The 15020-nt window shown below is 47.4% G+C and overlaps 1 protein-coding gene across 2 annotated transcripts in view; it reads right to left on the bottom strand.

The window, feature by feature from the left end:
- The window catches only part of Col15a1 (collagen type XV alpha 1 chain), a 93180-nt gene that overhangs the window by 14592 nt on the left and 63568 nt on the right, over positions 1-15020 (bottom strand). For both annotated transcript variants that reach the window (XM_042698125.1, XM_042698131.1), the window contains 9 exons: positions 12837-12872; positions 10726-10788; positions 8340-8408; positions 8208-8243; positions 4441-4494; positions 4285-4344; positions 2821-2889; positions 2669-2710; positions 704-749 (listed from right to left, as the gene is read on the bottom strand). In XM_042698125.1, the coding sequence (XP_042554059.1) occupies positions 704-749; positions 2669-2710; positions 2821-2889; positions 4285-4344; positions 4441-4494; positions 8208-8243; positions 8340-8408; positions 10726-10788; positions 12837-12872 (475 nt within the window). The remainder of the gene's footprint in view (positions 1-703; positions 750-2668; positions 2711-2820; positions 2890-4284; positions 4345-4440; positions 4495-8207; positions 8244-8339; positions 8409-10725; positions 10789-12836; positions 12873-15020) is intronic.

Genomic DNA, 15020 nt, shown 5'->3' with positions numbered 1-15020 from the left:
ATCTTGCTATGTAACTAACGCTGGTTACCTCCTGCTTCAGCCTCCTGAGTTCTAAGATTATAGGTACACCATTACATCCAGTCTATCCTGCCCCATTCTCCCTTCAGGTCTGGGGATGGAGCCCAAGGCCTCACCCATGCTAGGTAAGCACTGGACTTCTGAGCTCCATTCCCTGCCCGGGTAAGCACTGGACCTCTGAGCTCCATTCCCTGCCCGGGGGTTGTGCATTTCTAACAAGCTCCCAGAAGCACTGATGCTGCTGGCTAACTCAACACTCAGGCCTGGAGCTCATGTGTTCTTACAGCTCTTCCTTGTCTTCCCTATTAGTATACTGTACTCTGATTGATTTCCATAGTTACTTTCATGTAACAGAGTTTAAGAGCCAAGGAGGCAGGAACAGCCTGGCATCATGTGTCTGGCATCAGTGAAGGCCTTGTAAACAGGTTAACAACAGAGTGAACACACAAAGTGTTTGCTGATGTCATGAGATGGGTATGGCCAAGATGTTCAGAACTGACAGATGTGTGACCAACTCATGGCCAAGACATAGCCTGGGCTCAGTTGCACTGCTCCTAGCAGAACCCTCAGTCCTTCCTTCCCCCTCCCCACGGGCCCAGCACTAGACACATAAACACTATCTTCTTCACAGACATGAAGTCAGGAAGGTTTCACAGAATGACTCAGCAAAGAAAGGAGCATGTACCATGGAAGGTGACGAGCTCTGGGTCCCCAGGATGAGTGGCATCCACCTGGAAAGAGAAAGGCCAGGTCAGTCCTGCCCTGACATTTGAGCACAGAGGTGGTCGCATTCTCTTAGCCCTCAACGAACAGACTTCCCAGGCCTCCAGTAGGAATGCCCATCCAATAGCTATCCCTGGGGTAGACAGAATACAGACCTACTGACCCAAGAAAAGGGCAAGTCCGGGGCTTTTAGCCCATAAAATTGTGGCAGTGCTGGTTTGGTTAGTGCTAAGCATTTTGGAGCTCCTTACTTATCAGTTGGGATTGATTGACACATGGGTGAGGCCTACCAGTCCTGAAGCTGGGCTAGCTGTCAGCATTGCTATTGTGTATAATAAAAGGATAGGTGCTAATAGTACTGATGACTGGCAGTCATCAGATGGGAGGGGCTATTCTGCACTCCTCATTAATTTCAGTGGGTCTCTTGAGTCCCTGCTATTTTTTTTTTATAATATTCCTTACCAGGTCTTTCCCTTACCTGATGACACAAGTGCCACCTGCTACTTGGCATTTAATAGTCTACCATCACCTTTTTTCCCCAGGTGACACAAAGTGAACTTAGTCAGTACTCTCTGTATATGAGTGGGGGCTGCAGCTGCACGGGGGTCCCCAAGAGAAGATGGCAGGTAGGCTCAAGGGAATTTTCCAAGGCGGGTGGGTAGGGAGAGAAAAACAACCCACATTTATTTCTAAGTTGAGTAAACAGGTTGCAGTGATTCTAAGTTCCTGCACTGCAGAGGTAAGCTGTTGTAGTGTCAGATGGGCTGAAATTAGAAGGTGCTTGTGAAATGCTGGATGTGTTTGAAATGCCCACTTGGAGAGCTGGTCCCAGTTTCCATGGCATCCAGCCAGGCAACATGAAATTAAAACACTCACCAAAAGTCCTCTGAGCCTATCTTTGGCCATGACCCCCCAAAAGCTATGGCTAACTGCAAAGGGCCAAGCATAGGTCACGCAATTGTAGATTGCAGTCACATTTTCTGAAACTCTACAGTGCTAGGTGCTGTCTCAGGCTTGATCCATCTGAAACCTGGAATCATGTAAGTTTGGAATGGGCTTCTGGCACTCAGACAGTGGGTCCCAGGGCCAGCCCACTGCCTAGCAGGCTGTATTCTCTCCTTCCACCTAAGGAGGCCCTGCAAAGACTTCTCAGGAGGGTCTCCCGGTTACCCACACTGCAGACTTCTCTTTGGGCCATTGGTATAAACACACAGGCCCACAGGCCCTTTCTTATACTGGTGGATCCTTTGCCTTTCAGACAAGAGCTTCTGCCTCAAAGGTCAGACAGAGACAGATGGCAAGGTAAAGCGTTCAGCCAAATGGTATCATTTCTGAACCCCCTGAGCCCAGCCTCATCATGTCATCCAATGAGGATCCTACTACGAAGTGCATTTCTGAATTGTCATTTGCAAACTCCAGAGAGCAGAGACCACACCTTCTAGTTTACTGTGTTGCCAGGGCCTAGCCGAGTACTTGGCATTGGGTTAAGTGCTCAACAAATATTTGTTAAATAAATGAATGAGTGTGCATGCTTCCATGACTCAGGTCGGTGCATGGGGGTAGGCAGTGGCTACAGGTTGACATTGTTTCTTTTTCCATCTGTGTTCTTTCGGTCTCTATTTGGTCTGAGTTTATGCTCCTCTAGCAGGAGTCTAAGATGGTCACACTCACAAAACCCACTGCTGTATTGATCATATTAAAAGAACCCAGCAGGAACACCTGAGCTGACCCAGCGTTCTCCAGCACCATGGTCTGCTCTCTGGGAGCTTGTAGTCACCTCAAGGAGACTGCATGTGGGTGATGGCAGCGGCTCAAGAGGACATCCAGGGATAGGAAGGGCCCAAGGCAGAGTCTGGTCTTTTCCTGAGTTGCTATCTATTCAAAGCTTGCTTTTTAAGGCACAGATTTGGGACTGTGTGTTACTTACAGGCGTTTTGCAGTGCGGCCGGGCAGGTACTGGGAAAACAGCCTGTGGGGAGCAGAATGTAAGAGGTGAAGCTGCCAGGAACCCCCAGCTCCAGCTCAGGTCAGCCCAATGACCCCCTCCCAAGATCTACACCCTTCCCCATCCCAACTTACACCTTTGATGTTAACCACTGCTCCAGGAGGTCCAGGGGGCCCTGGAGGGCCAGGGGGACCCGGTGGGCCCTGAAGGGAGATAAGAAAAACCATAGCTGGGTTTGGGGGAGGGGGTTAGGGTGGGAAGACAGAGACAGCTACTGGGAACTTCCTCCAAGCTCTGGGCACATAGCAACGAAAGGAAGGCTCTCTGAAGCTTTAACCCGGGAGGGGAGGGGAAGGGGCCGGAGGGAGGCCAATCTTGATCCCAGTGCACATCTACATCTCTGGCCTCAGAAATGAAAAACTTAAAAGTTTTAGAAATGTAAAACTTAGATAGAAGTCATTTTCAAAGCCAAGTCAGCCTGGCCTTAACCTCACAGAACTTTTTTTTTTGGGGGGGGGTGCCAATCCTGGGGCTTAAACTTAGGGTCTAGGTCTTAGCTTTTTTTCCCCCTAAAGTTTGGTGTTGTACGCCTTGAGCCACAGTTCTATTTCTGATTAATTAGAGTAAAAGTCTCACAGACTTTCCTGCCTGGGCTGGCTTTGAATTGCAATCCTCAGATCTCAGCCTCCTGTGTAGCTAGGATCACAGGCATGAGCCACTGGCTCCAGCACCATGCAGTTTTCCCCCTCTCTTACAGCAGGAGAGCCAAGGCTGGTATGCACAAGCTCTTTATGAAGGTATCCACTGACCATCCAGTGGCTAGATACACGTGAGCCAGGCCTAATGCTTTAGGACAACAGTATTTCTGAATTTCTGGATGTGCAAAGTGAAGACAGTGCATTGCATACAGAAGCAGTAGTGGTTTAAATAATTTTTAAAAATGCTTAAGAGCTAGAAGGCCTTCAGTGGTGACTTTCACTCCTATAGGCCCTGGGTTGGGCAGTGTCAAACAAGAAGGACCCCACAGAGTATCTCCTGGACAGCTAGTCATCACCAGAAGTACTTGAGTCCTGGACAAGCAAGTAGCACAATGTCTGGTCCACAGTAGTTGCTCAATTAACACCAGATTCCTTTTTCTTGGATCCTAGACCCTGCAGATGGCCCTGGCATTTGCTGTCTTGTCAGGTCTTCCTGAGTAGCTGACTGACCACCTTCAAGGTTCACTCACAGGCACTGATGGATCCCTAGTGACCAGCCATTCCTGAGACTGTGCAGTAGGGAAGGATAAGATACTCCTCTTGAGCCCTGGATTTGGAACTGCATCTCCAGGGCACACCCAGACCCCTTCTCCAGCCCTGTATCTGAGGTTTGCAGTATGAGGCTGACACTTGCTATGTTGCTGTAGGTACTCAGGACGCTCGTGGGGGCCAGCAGGGTGCCAGGCTCAATACCAGGATGGTGGTGGCAGAAGAAAACAAGCCCTGCACTTGCAGTCTGCAAACCCTACTCACTGAGCCTATCCCTCCCTGGTCTGGACTCCCCACCCTGGGCTCTGCCCCTCCAGTGACACAGGACAGGGCAGTGGTTGTTGTACTCACAGGGCTGATGACTCCTCTATCTCCTTTAGCACCTTTAAGGCCATTCAGTCCTGGGCGGCCCTGAAACCCACAGGAGACACTTTAGTAAGACCCTGCCCGCAGGCCCACCTGGCCTGGTGTCCCCTTATATCCAGTCTGCAGAGCACTGATACTCACGGGTCTTCCTGGGAGGCCAAATTCTCCTTTGTGTCCTGGTGGTCCTTTGGGACCCTAGAGGCAAAACAGACACCAGACTAGAAAACAACCCAAACTCAAGGTCCAGGGGAACAGGATGTTTGGCCTGCTTTTGTGGGCCACCCGTCTGTCTTCTTATCTCCTGACTCTTTTTCAGCTAGAAGCACTCCTCAGAGCACCCTACTTTTCTGTAGGCTCCCTCTATTCCAGACTCTGGATCCAACTCCTTATATGACAAACTAAGGGGCAAGTGGTCAACAGTTCAGGGGCTCAGCTCCCAGGTATCCATGTACCTGGGCTGGCTCAACACACGGGGCAAAGCCCCATGTCATATATCACAGTGTTCTCCACATCCTCCGTTCTGAATAATGCAGCCAGCTGTATGATAACCAAGATAGGGTTCCTATCCTTAAGTGTCCGGAGGATCAGTCCTGTCCTGGCACCCTCATGCTCTAGCAAGGCCCCAGGCCCCTGGGTCCTAGTCAGTTTTCAATTACTCAATCTCTACCTTCTTGAGCCACTGCCCTGTTCCACGCTCCTGTCTTTGGTGTCTGGATATAGATGACTTAGCCTACAAAGCCAATGAGTTACAATGATGTACCTCTTTCCAGAATACCCACTATCTCTATGGTTGGATCTGCCCCATCTCCTAAAGAAATGCCAGGTGTAAGCCTGAGGCTCTCCAAGTCCCTTCTTCTTATAACAGAATTACCCATGGCAAAGAAGGGCCGCACTGGAACAGGATCTGTACATAAAATTCCCAGACAAACTCCAGGAAAGGGAAACAAGAAGGTTTTTCTTTGTCACTCTTTTTGTTTTATATTCTTTTTGTCTTGTTTGTTTATCTGACTTTGGAATGATATGGGGGGGGCAAAGCAGAAATGGAGAGATGAAGGGTAAACAAATGCAGCAGTGGTACTCACTGGACACTGTGGAAAATAAACTATACAACTTGTGGGTGGGGATGAGAGGGAAAAATGGGGAGAGAACAGGGAAGGGGAGACATTGTCCAAAAGGAAATGTACTCATTACCTGACTTATGTAACTGTAACCCCTCTGTACATCACCTTTATAATAACAATAAACAATTGCTTAAAATTCACAGACATTATTCTTAGGGAAGGAAAATCCAAGATAAAAGGAGTAACAGGGTACACGCTACTTGGTTGGTAAGCTCTAGCTCAACATTAGACAGTTCCAAATGTTCACCTGCAAAGGGAGCATGTAGACATCCAGATTGTCTGGGTTGGGGCTCAAGGATATGCATTTCTTTCTTTCCTTCTTTTCTTATTTCTTTCTTTTGAATTTACTTTATGGTTATTATAAAGGTGCTATACAGTGGGGTTAAATTTACATGTATCAAGTAATGTGTACATTTCGTTTCATACAGTTCTCGCCCATTGCCTCCCTCCCATATCCACCCATGAGTTACATAGTTTACTTTCAGTCACTTTTCACCCTTTTTCCTTGAGTTATGTGCCTCCCCCAGACCCTCCCACAGAAATGCACGTAAATATACTGTACATAAGGTAAAGAATACAGAATCATCAGAACAAGAAAAACAAAATTAAAAAAAAATCTTTTGTTTCCATATCTTTGGAGTTCATTTCAGTATTATACTATTATACTATTTTAAAGATGAAGAGGCACTTAGGCTTTGCATCCTTGTTTCTCTCCTAAGACTAGCCTCTTTTGGTCTAGAATCCTGTGCAATTTGGCATATTCCAGTGCATTTTAGATCTAGCTTCCACATATCAGAAAGAACATGTGCCATTTGTCTCTCTGATCATGGCTTACTTCACTTAACATGATTTGTTCTAGTTCCACCCATTTCCCTGCAAAATGACATTAGTTTATTCTTTCTAATGGCTGTGTAAAATTACATTGTATATAAGTACATTTGTGGGGCATCTGGGTTGTTCCCATATCTTGGCTATTGTGAATAGTGAACAGCAATTGACGTGGTCCATGATGCTCAGCTAGTGCTCTGCCACTCTGAGCCCCAGCACCACATCTAGGATCTGCATTTCTAACAAGCTCTCTAGTGATGTGGGTGATGATGGTCCATGGATTTGGAGCCACTACAAAGGAGCTGTATGCTATGCTGGTCACTAAGTCAACAGCTAGCCCCATATGGCATCTTTATGCAAATTAAAAGGTGCCCTACTATGTTTGGCAAGCTGTGTTCAGGCTGGCCTTCTGCGGGATAACTGCCATGGCCATCTGCAGCCACCTGCTGGCCCCCATGGCTGTTAGTATTTCCCACAGTATTAGAGGTTAATCATTTAGGAATGAGGCCTTTAACTTCTTAGCTACCTCACCCCAGGGTGTCCATTCTGTCTGACTGCAGAGACCAAAGGCCTCTGCAGGTCTTTTGAAGGATGTACCTTTGAGATTATAGGCTATTTCACCAAGGACCTATGGTTTACAACCAGTTGATTCTCCTTCCTCAGCCCTGGGGGTTGAAGGAGGGCATCCAGTTTCAACCAAACAGACCACTTAGACCATTCTGTATTCCACAATGTTTCAGGAACCAAGGGCATTTTGTTTCTTGGAAGGCACTCAGCTATGAGAAGGGGAAGAATCTGGACAGGCTGGCCTCTGTCTCCCCATCCTTGCAATTTGATGTGGCAGTAGACAGATTATTTCATATTTTGGGCCTCAATCGCCTAGTCTATAAACAAGTGCTCTGATGTTCACATCTGAGAGTCAGGAGGATGAAAGGATGCTTGTGAAGTCTCACACAGTATCTGCTTCATAGTGATGTTCTACCTGAACTTCTGTCACTTGGGAAAAAGAATATATGACAGAGAAGTTTAGGGTTCATCATGAGAGAAAGAATACTTAGGAAAATGTTCCAGAAATCCACATGTGTTCTAGAATTCTAGAACAGCAAGGCCAGAAGAGCCTATGGTACTGTCTAGTTCTGGATCCATTCCTTCAAGGTGTAGATGGGTGCACAGACATCCCCACAGAGGAAGGCAGTCTCAAAGCCTCATTGCAGGTGAGCAGCAGATCAAGGACCCGAAGCCACAAGCCAGGAGAGGGTTTTGTAGAGTTTCCTTTGAGGGCATCGCTGCAGTTGGCAGCCTTCAGCATGAAAGTAGGATGCTATTGCCTCTAGGGCTCAACCCCATCCAAACCCCTCTCTACCAGACACATAGATTCACTGCATGTCTGAGGCCCCAGGAACCTGAGTGCTGGCCAGGGAAATGTGCTAGAAGTGTTCATTATCCCCCCCTCCCAACTTCAGCCCCCAGCAGGAAGATACCAGTGACCTTCAACTCACAAGATAGCCAGTCACCGTATGGATGCCTGTGGGTCCCTGAGTCACTGCTTGGAGGGGAGAGGCCCAAAATCAAATAGCCACAGAGGACTGGACAAAAGTGAGAATGCAGCTGCTGTGGGGTACAACTACTAGATATTTTTCTTCCTTTTTTATTTGGAGACAGGGTCTCTATAGTCCTGATTGGTCTCAAACTTTCAGTCCTCCTGCCCTAGATGCCTGAGTGCTAGAATGACATATGTGTACCACCATGCCTGCTAACCCTTGAGACTTTAATGTAAATACAGTTTGTCTACCCTTCCCTAACACACACACACACACACACACACACACACACACACACACACACACTCTTTGTGTTTTCACAATTAATTAGAACAAAGCCCCAAGTCTAACAAAGCCCCAACTATGATAAATGTTCCAAACTCCAATTCACACCCAGTAACGTGACGCTCTGACTTACCATTTGTCCTGGGGCTCCATGCATTCCAGGTTCACCCTAAAACAGGAAGGTATGTTTTTATAAATAATTCAGAAGAAACAAATCTGGAAAGCCAAGTACATGTCTGGCTTCAAGGCCCAGTGACATAATTACCTTTTGCCCCTTCACTCCTTCCAAAGGAATGTCCCCAGTCAAGATAGCACCAGGCTCTCCCTTCTCACCCTGCAATGCAGAAAACCTTTTGATGAAATCAGATTTCCTACTCTTATCTCACCAATATGACCTTGCCATCCTTCTGCCACGCTTGCTCATTGTCATCCTGCCTACATGGTGTTCCTCTAGCCCCACTGCTCCAGCACGACCTTCTGCTAGAGTTCTGCAATAGCTGCTGCATAATGAAATCTCCCCTCCAGGTACTACTGTCAGAGTTACTGCCCTAAGGCTCAGGTGTGGTCTTTCACACCCACCAGGATTCCTTCCAAGGACAGATCTGTCCCCCCCACTCCCAGCCTTGAGGATCAAGCCCCTGCCTGGTCCTGTCTGCCTCTTGGCACATGACACCCCTCCAGGGACCTCTGGTTGGTTCCTAAGGTATTTGACACCTTGCTTTCCTGTCACCTTGATCTACTATCTGTTCTCCCTCAAGAACACTTCTTCTTGTTAATACACCTGAAAATTGAGGAAGAGATGAAATTATAAATGCTAGAAGTTTCCAGCAACAGAGGAGTCTTATGTCTCTGTGTATGCAACTTTGCCTCCAAACTCCATGTCCCAGTGCAAACATTTTATTTTGTGAGACAAAGTTATCCTGGATGTTGGGAAAGAGGGGATGGGGGATTAGGAGCAAGATATCAGGATTCTGACCCCAATGTTGTCATCAACTGGGCCATTATGATCTCAGGAGACTCCGAATTAGACATACATCCAAAGGATGAGATCAAATGAAGAAACCCTCAATATCCCTCAAAGACATCAGTACTAGCCCCTAGGAGCTAGACTGAACCCTGGGGGCTAACACTGAACCACAGAGAAGCCACCTTTCAATAGTATTAGAAGCAGCTTGGCAAGGCAGGAATGAGCAGAGCAGCCTTCTCTCTCCAACCCTTGAAGCCCACAGCTGATATTTACATCTTACCAATTGATGAAGAAACGCAGTCCTGAACACGCCAGCAGCAAGAAGAAGCAAGCACAAAAGCATTAGAGGCAGAGGAAGCATATTTGCTACAATGGCTGGAGTGGAGCTACATGGGATCTGGTCTAAGTCTTTCAAAGTAGCAAGAGGCAGAGGGGACACTTTAGTCCCTTTAGATCCAACTGACCTAGCCACATAGATATCAGAGCATTTTGTTTGACCAGGTCTTTCCTAAGGCAGAGTTGACTCAACCCCATCCATTCTCTGCAGGTCATGGCAGTGAACGTACCCAAGTTGCCTTCCCCAAGTGTCTAATCATTTGCCCAAAGCATTGAGACTTTTACTCCCTGAAACTTGGGCCATCAGACACTGAAGCCTTTCTTCCCTCTTAGAAGCAGGATGTCATGGTGGAGAGGAAAGAGAATAAGCTAAAGCTCACTCTTCTCAAAGGCACACGTTCCCTCCCCCCCCCCCCCCCAACCATTAGACTCCCTCAGAGCAGTTTTCAAGCACAGCTGGGCACATGCTGTCTGCCATCTCCCCCCCCCCCCCCAATTGTCCTGTCTTATTCCCATGTCCCTAATCTGTACAGGAAACCACAGGTGTCCCTGGGGATCTGTGCCTGAAAGAAGGATGCAAACAAAAGTGGATGGGTGAATAAATGGACCCCTTCCAGGGTCTTTGTGGCCTGTTTATGACAATCACTCACCCCCTCATCTATAAACACCAATTGGGAAGTTAATCCTAAGAGGCCAGTGTGAAAGATACAGAGACCAGCTCTCTGCTATGGAAATTCTCAGGAAGATCTCTGCAGGCTAAGTATTGATTTCAAACATTTGGGACCAAGATGTGCTTAGAATGCTCCCCAAACTATACTTGCTAACGCTGGCCATTTGTTTTATTCATTAGTTCTACACTCTTCCATACAGCATGTATTGGGGTACCATCTGTGTCCTTGTGCTAGAATCAGAGCGATAGAGAAGTCTGTTCCCAGGGAACTCACATTTAAAGGAGGATAGCCAATAGATAGTTAGACAACATGTAGAACGTGAAAGAACAGAGTTCAAGGAGTATTGAGTTACATTTTCTTTCCTGGTTAGGGTGAAATCCTCTTCATCTTCGCCAGGAAGGAGCCCAGAGATCACAGAAGTTAACAGTGGCAGAGTGACAGTGACTGGGCATGAGAGTTTATCTTAGACAGGATAGAGCCATTTTAGAATTTACTGATGGTGATGGTTGCATGCTGGTGTAACTATTAAGTATCACTGAGCTGTATAATTGAAAGACACTACCTTTATGGTATTAAAACCGGTATCTGAAAGAAGCAGAAGTGTAGCAGACATGCCCACTGGAAGTGATTAGAAAGCCAGACACATGAGCTCACGCAGATTCCCAAGACCCTCTCACCTGCTCTCCTTTCAGTCCTGGAAATCCAGGCACACCAGTATCACCTTTTGGTCCTCTAGGGCCCTGGAAAGAATTGTTGGTGGGTATTGTGTTGTTAGCATTCAAATGTTTTAACCAATCAAAAGAAAAAACACATTTTAAAAAAAAAAGAAAGAAAAGAAAAATAGACCATGGGAGGGTGTGTGTGTGTGTGTGTGTGTGTGTGTGTGTGTGTGTGTGTGTGTGTGTGTGTGTGTGTGTGTGTGCATGCTAAGGGTGTGTGTGTGTGTGTGTGTACCTGCTATCCCTTAGCTTTTTTCACTCAAAGCTAATACACTACCACTTGAGCCCCAGCTCCACTTGCAGCTTTTTGGTGGTCAACTGGATGTAAGAGTCACATGGACTTTCTGCCTATGTTGGCTTTCAACCATGATCCACAGATCTCAGCCTCCTGGGTAGTTAGGATTACAGGTGTGGTGAGCTACTGGCACCTGGTCATAATATCTGCTTAAATTTAAGGGGTCCAGAAATGAGAATCTTGGTGTTAAGAATGCAGCGCTGATGCCCCAGGCCTCTTTAAATCTTGGTTTCTCCCAGCTGCTGTAACGGCCTGTTGGCAGATCCTAAGGCTTGGCTTACTTAAGCCATCCTTCAGCTTGCCTTCCCTCACATTCACCTTCCATGACTCCACCCCTCTCTGGCCTCCTATTCCCTGTGAGAAGGGATCCAGCACCAAGCCAGGCTTCACACCTCACCATGCTAGTGTGTGTGTGTGGGGGGGGGGGGGAGGGTCTTCCCTAGACTCCCCTCATCTCTGTATCAGAGCTCATGCCATGCCAACAGGGTGGCCCTCACCTCTGCAGAGCCAGAATCCACATACTCAGCCAGAGGCCACCCCTTCTCAACGCTAGCAGACACTGGAAGTCTGCGCCTATGACTCAAGAGGAGTGGCATGTCAGCTCTCACTGTACAGCCACTGTTCACAAGCCCTGCCTTGTCCTCTAGGTGAAAAATGAGTTATCTACCACAGTAGTGGTGTAGCAATACAGTTCTTTTCTTCTTCTTTTTTTTTAATGGTGTGAGGGATCAAACTCCAGGCCTTGCACAGTCTTCCCCTGTCAAATGGATGGTCCCTTAGTGGGAAGGGTGCCTTCGATTCTGCCTCTTCACCCTTTCCTTACTCTCTGCAGTGGTGCAAGGCTATTCTAAGCTCTTTCAAAACACAGAACCAGGCTAAGCCTAGTGGCACACACCTGTAATCCCGACTACTTGGGAAGATAAAAGCAGGAGGATCATGAGTTCCAGCCTAGCTCAAGCAAAGTAAACTATCTCAAAAACAAATACCAACAAAAGGGCTGGGGGCATAGCTCAAGTGACATAGCACTATCTAGTCCAGCACTACTAATACACACACACACACACACACACACACACACGTGGAGGAAGGTATGTTCTAGAATGTGATGTGGATCTTGGAGCAGCCAAAGTGGAGCTGCTCCTCAGAGGTTAGGCCTCTTCATTTACTCAGCAGGTCATCACATGCCCTATACTGACTTCTATTTTTTTAATGTTGACATGTACCTTTAGTGTCATCCTAGTTTGTGATGTCGCTATATATGATGCCCAGAAAAGTATAACAAAATAGGAAGCCATCACCTGCAGTCTAGCCATCAAGAACACATTATTACATGTTTGATCAATGTAATAGCAGATCCACTGGAGCCTCAGGGTCTTGAAGTGTTACAAGCAGGGTACAGGTCCCATCTTGGCTGCAGGCCTTGGGCTCCAGCAAAAGCAGAAAGTGCTAGACAAAACCAGTGCCGTTCTAGGCAGACACACATTTTCACCACACATAGTGAAAAAGCCCAAGGTAGCCACACAGATGATTCCTTATTCTCTTCCAAGGTTCCCTCCTCTCTCCACGCCACCCGTTTCAACACCACCACCTTTTCCCTCTAGGGACTTGATCTGTGTAGACTTTATCTACTTGAATGCTTGACTCATTCACTTTCATTCTTAGCAAGCTTAGCTCCGGGGTCCAGTGACAAGAGTAAGACCAGACCCTGAAGGAGCTGTTCCTAGATCATTCAGAGGGGGAGGGTAAGTGGAGGTAGGAGCTTGGTGCTACTTACAGGAAATCCTGGCAGCCCAGGCAAACCATCAGGTCCCTGCAACACAGCAAAGACCAAGTCAGTGAGATCCTGCAGCCTCAGGGAACAACTTCCCTCCGGCATCTGTCAAAAGCCTGAGTCTAATTCCATGCCACAGGGCTCATGTTTCACTCTGCAGGGCCGGATGCTGAGGCCTAGGAGGGCAGGGCCTTCACAGAATCAGATAGCCAGTTAATGCCAGAGGCAGAAATTGTACTCAGACACCCAGAGTCCAGCTCTGTTCCCTTAGCCTGAACTCTACACTTTAGTGAAGCTTCCTCCTCCATTAAACCATTTAGTGCTTGAAATCTCTAGGGACAATGATCAGGATAAATAAGTTCTGAGAGTGGGGTCAGGGTGAAACTGGTGGCCAGAGATAGACATGGGTACTTGTTGGTGAGATTTAGCTATTTGCCTTGGAAGAAGTGAGAATCTTAAAGGATCAGCCTGCTTTTTTTTTTTTTTTTTCATTTTGTTGTTGTTGTTTTAGATCTTGCTATGGCGCTCAGGCTGCCCTTGACCTTGAAATTCTTCATCTCAGCCTTCCAAATGGTGAGGTTACAGGTGTAGGCCACCTCACTCAGCTAGGAACAGCATTTTAAAGGACCTGGTACATGGGGAGTTTGTACTTTACTACCCTGGAGGGGTAGTAAATAACTTGCTAATTAAAGGTATATGAGTTCAACAGAATACATTTCTTCATGATGTGTGTGTGTGTGTGTGTGTGTGTGTGTGTGTGTGTGTGTGTGTGTACACATTCATGTGGCAAGAGAAAGAACTAGAAAGAGACTAGTTTCTTGTCACAGGATATATAGGAGAGTGGACGAGCATAGCGTGACAGTGCTGGAATAGTCCCTCACTCCTAGGAGAATCCACCACTGAGTGGGTAAAGGCTTATCCAGACTCAGGGATGAAGAGGCTCTGAAGTCACGAGAACAGGACAACAGCAGGAAGGAAGCAGGGCAGAGAGGAAGGTAAGACACAGTGTTAGTATCAATCCCGGCCATCCCAGGAAATCACTCGGAGGCAGGTATGCACAGGAGAAGGTTTATAATATTTATTAGAGGGGCCATATCTCCCCCAGGAGAGGGAGCAACATGACATCTGCCCCTATCCAGGTGGTTGCTCTGGGGCTACGGGGTCAGGTACTCTGCTTTCGCAGGTAGGTCTGGGTGGAGAGTGGGAGCGGCCAGCTATCCTGGTGGGAACTCTAGGGTAGGGGGGAGCTCAGGTCTGGGTGGAGCTGAGGACCAGAGGCTGGGAGAATACTAGCTCACAGTGATTCAGGAAGACAGGGCCTGAAACTAGTCACACAGAGATGCTTACTCTTTAGTTTTAAACTGCCTGTGTCCTGCTTTAGCATCAGCCTCCCTAACACCCTAAATCTCCAGTGGTCTGGGGAAACATAAAGGCCCTTATGAATTGGCTTTTAGTTGTTAGCTAGTTTGTCTTGGGTTTTGATTGCTGGGATTTTTTGGATTGTTCAGAAGAAATCAGGGAAAGGGATGCAGCACAGAAGACAGTAAGACAACGTATAGACACAGATCTGCACTGAGAGAAACCCAGGTGCAGAGAAGCCTCCAAGATATGAGTGAGAATCTTGGGCAGGTCCATAAGATGTGGGTGGCTGGGAGGTTGGGCCAGTCTCTTAAGGATCTGCCCTGGGGGCCTTGTGTAGTGCACAGTTGTGGAGGCCTCGGGCTAGTCCGAGGTGCAATCAGAGGAGAGAGCCTGGGGCTCAAGCATGAGGTGTGGTAGAGATGGGGCTGGGGCCTCAAGGCTCCTGAGGCTAGAGTGGTTTTCTCTCCCCAGCTCCCAGAACATGAAATAGGGGTTTAAGTATACATGTTCCCTCCCTCTAAGGTCCTGGAGCACCACGGGCCAGCTGTGTGGACCTACACAAGTAATGTGACTTCCTGGTGTGTTCATTTCATCTCTAAAGTGGGCTAGGGAGACTGACGCAAGTCACAGTCCCTCCTTGTGGGACAGTGTCCCCATTAACACAATGACAGGTCCCTCTAGGCTCTTCCTGTTCTGTGAAATGAGATAATGCAGATAAAAGCAGTCCCAAAGTGTTGCAAGTCATCAATTTGTTTGTTCTTAGAATGCTAGGAGTGCACTGACACACTTTTTTTTCTTTTCCTTCCCTCCTTCTTTCTTTCCTTC

The sequence above is a fragment of the Dipodomys spectabilis genome, unplaced genomic scaffold (genome assembly GCF_019054845.1).
Source record: "Dipodomys spectabilis isolate Male_0828 unplaced genomic scaffold, ASM1905484v1 ptg000006l, whole genome shotgun sequence".
Classification (NCBI taxonomy): Eukaryota; Metazoa; Chordata; class Mammalia; order Rodentia; family Heteromyidae; genus Dipodomys; species Dipodomys spectabilis.
Note: the sequence above shows the minus strand (reverse complement) of the source record. Positions and strands in the feature narration are given on the sequence as shown.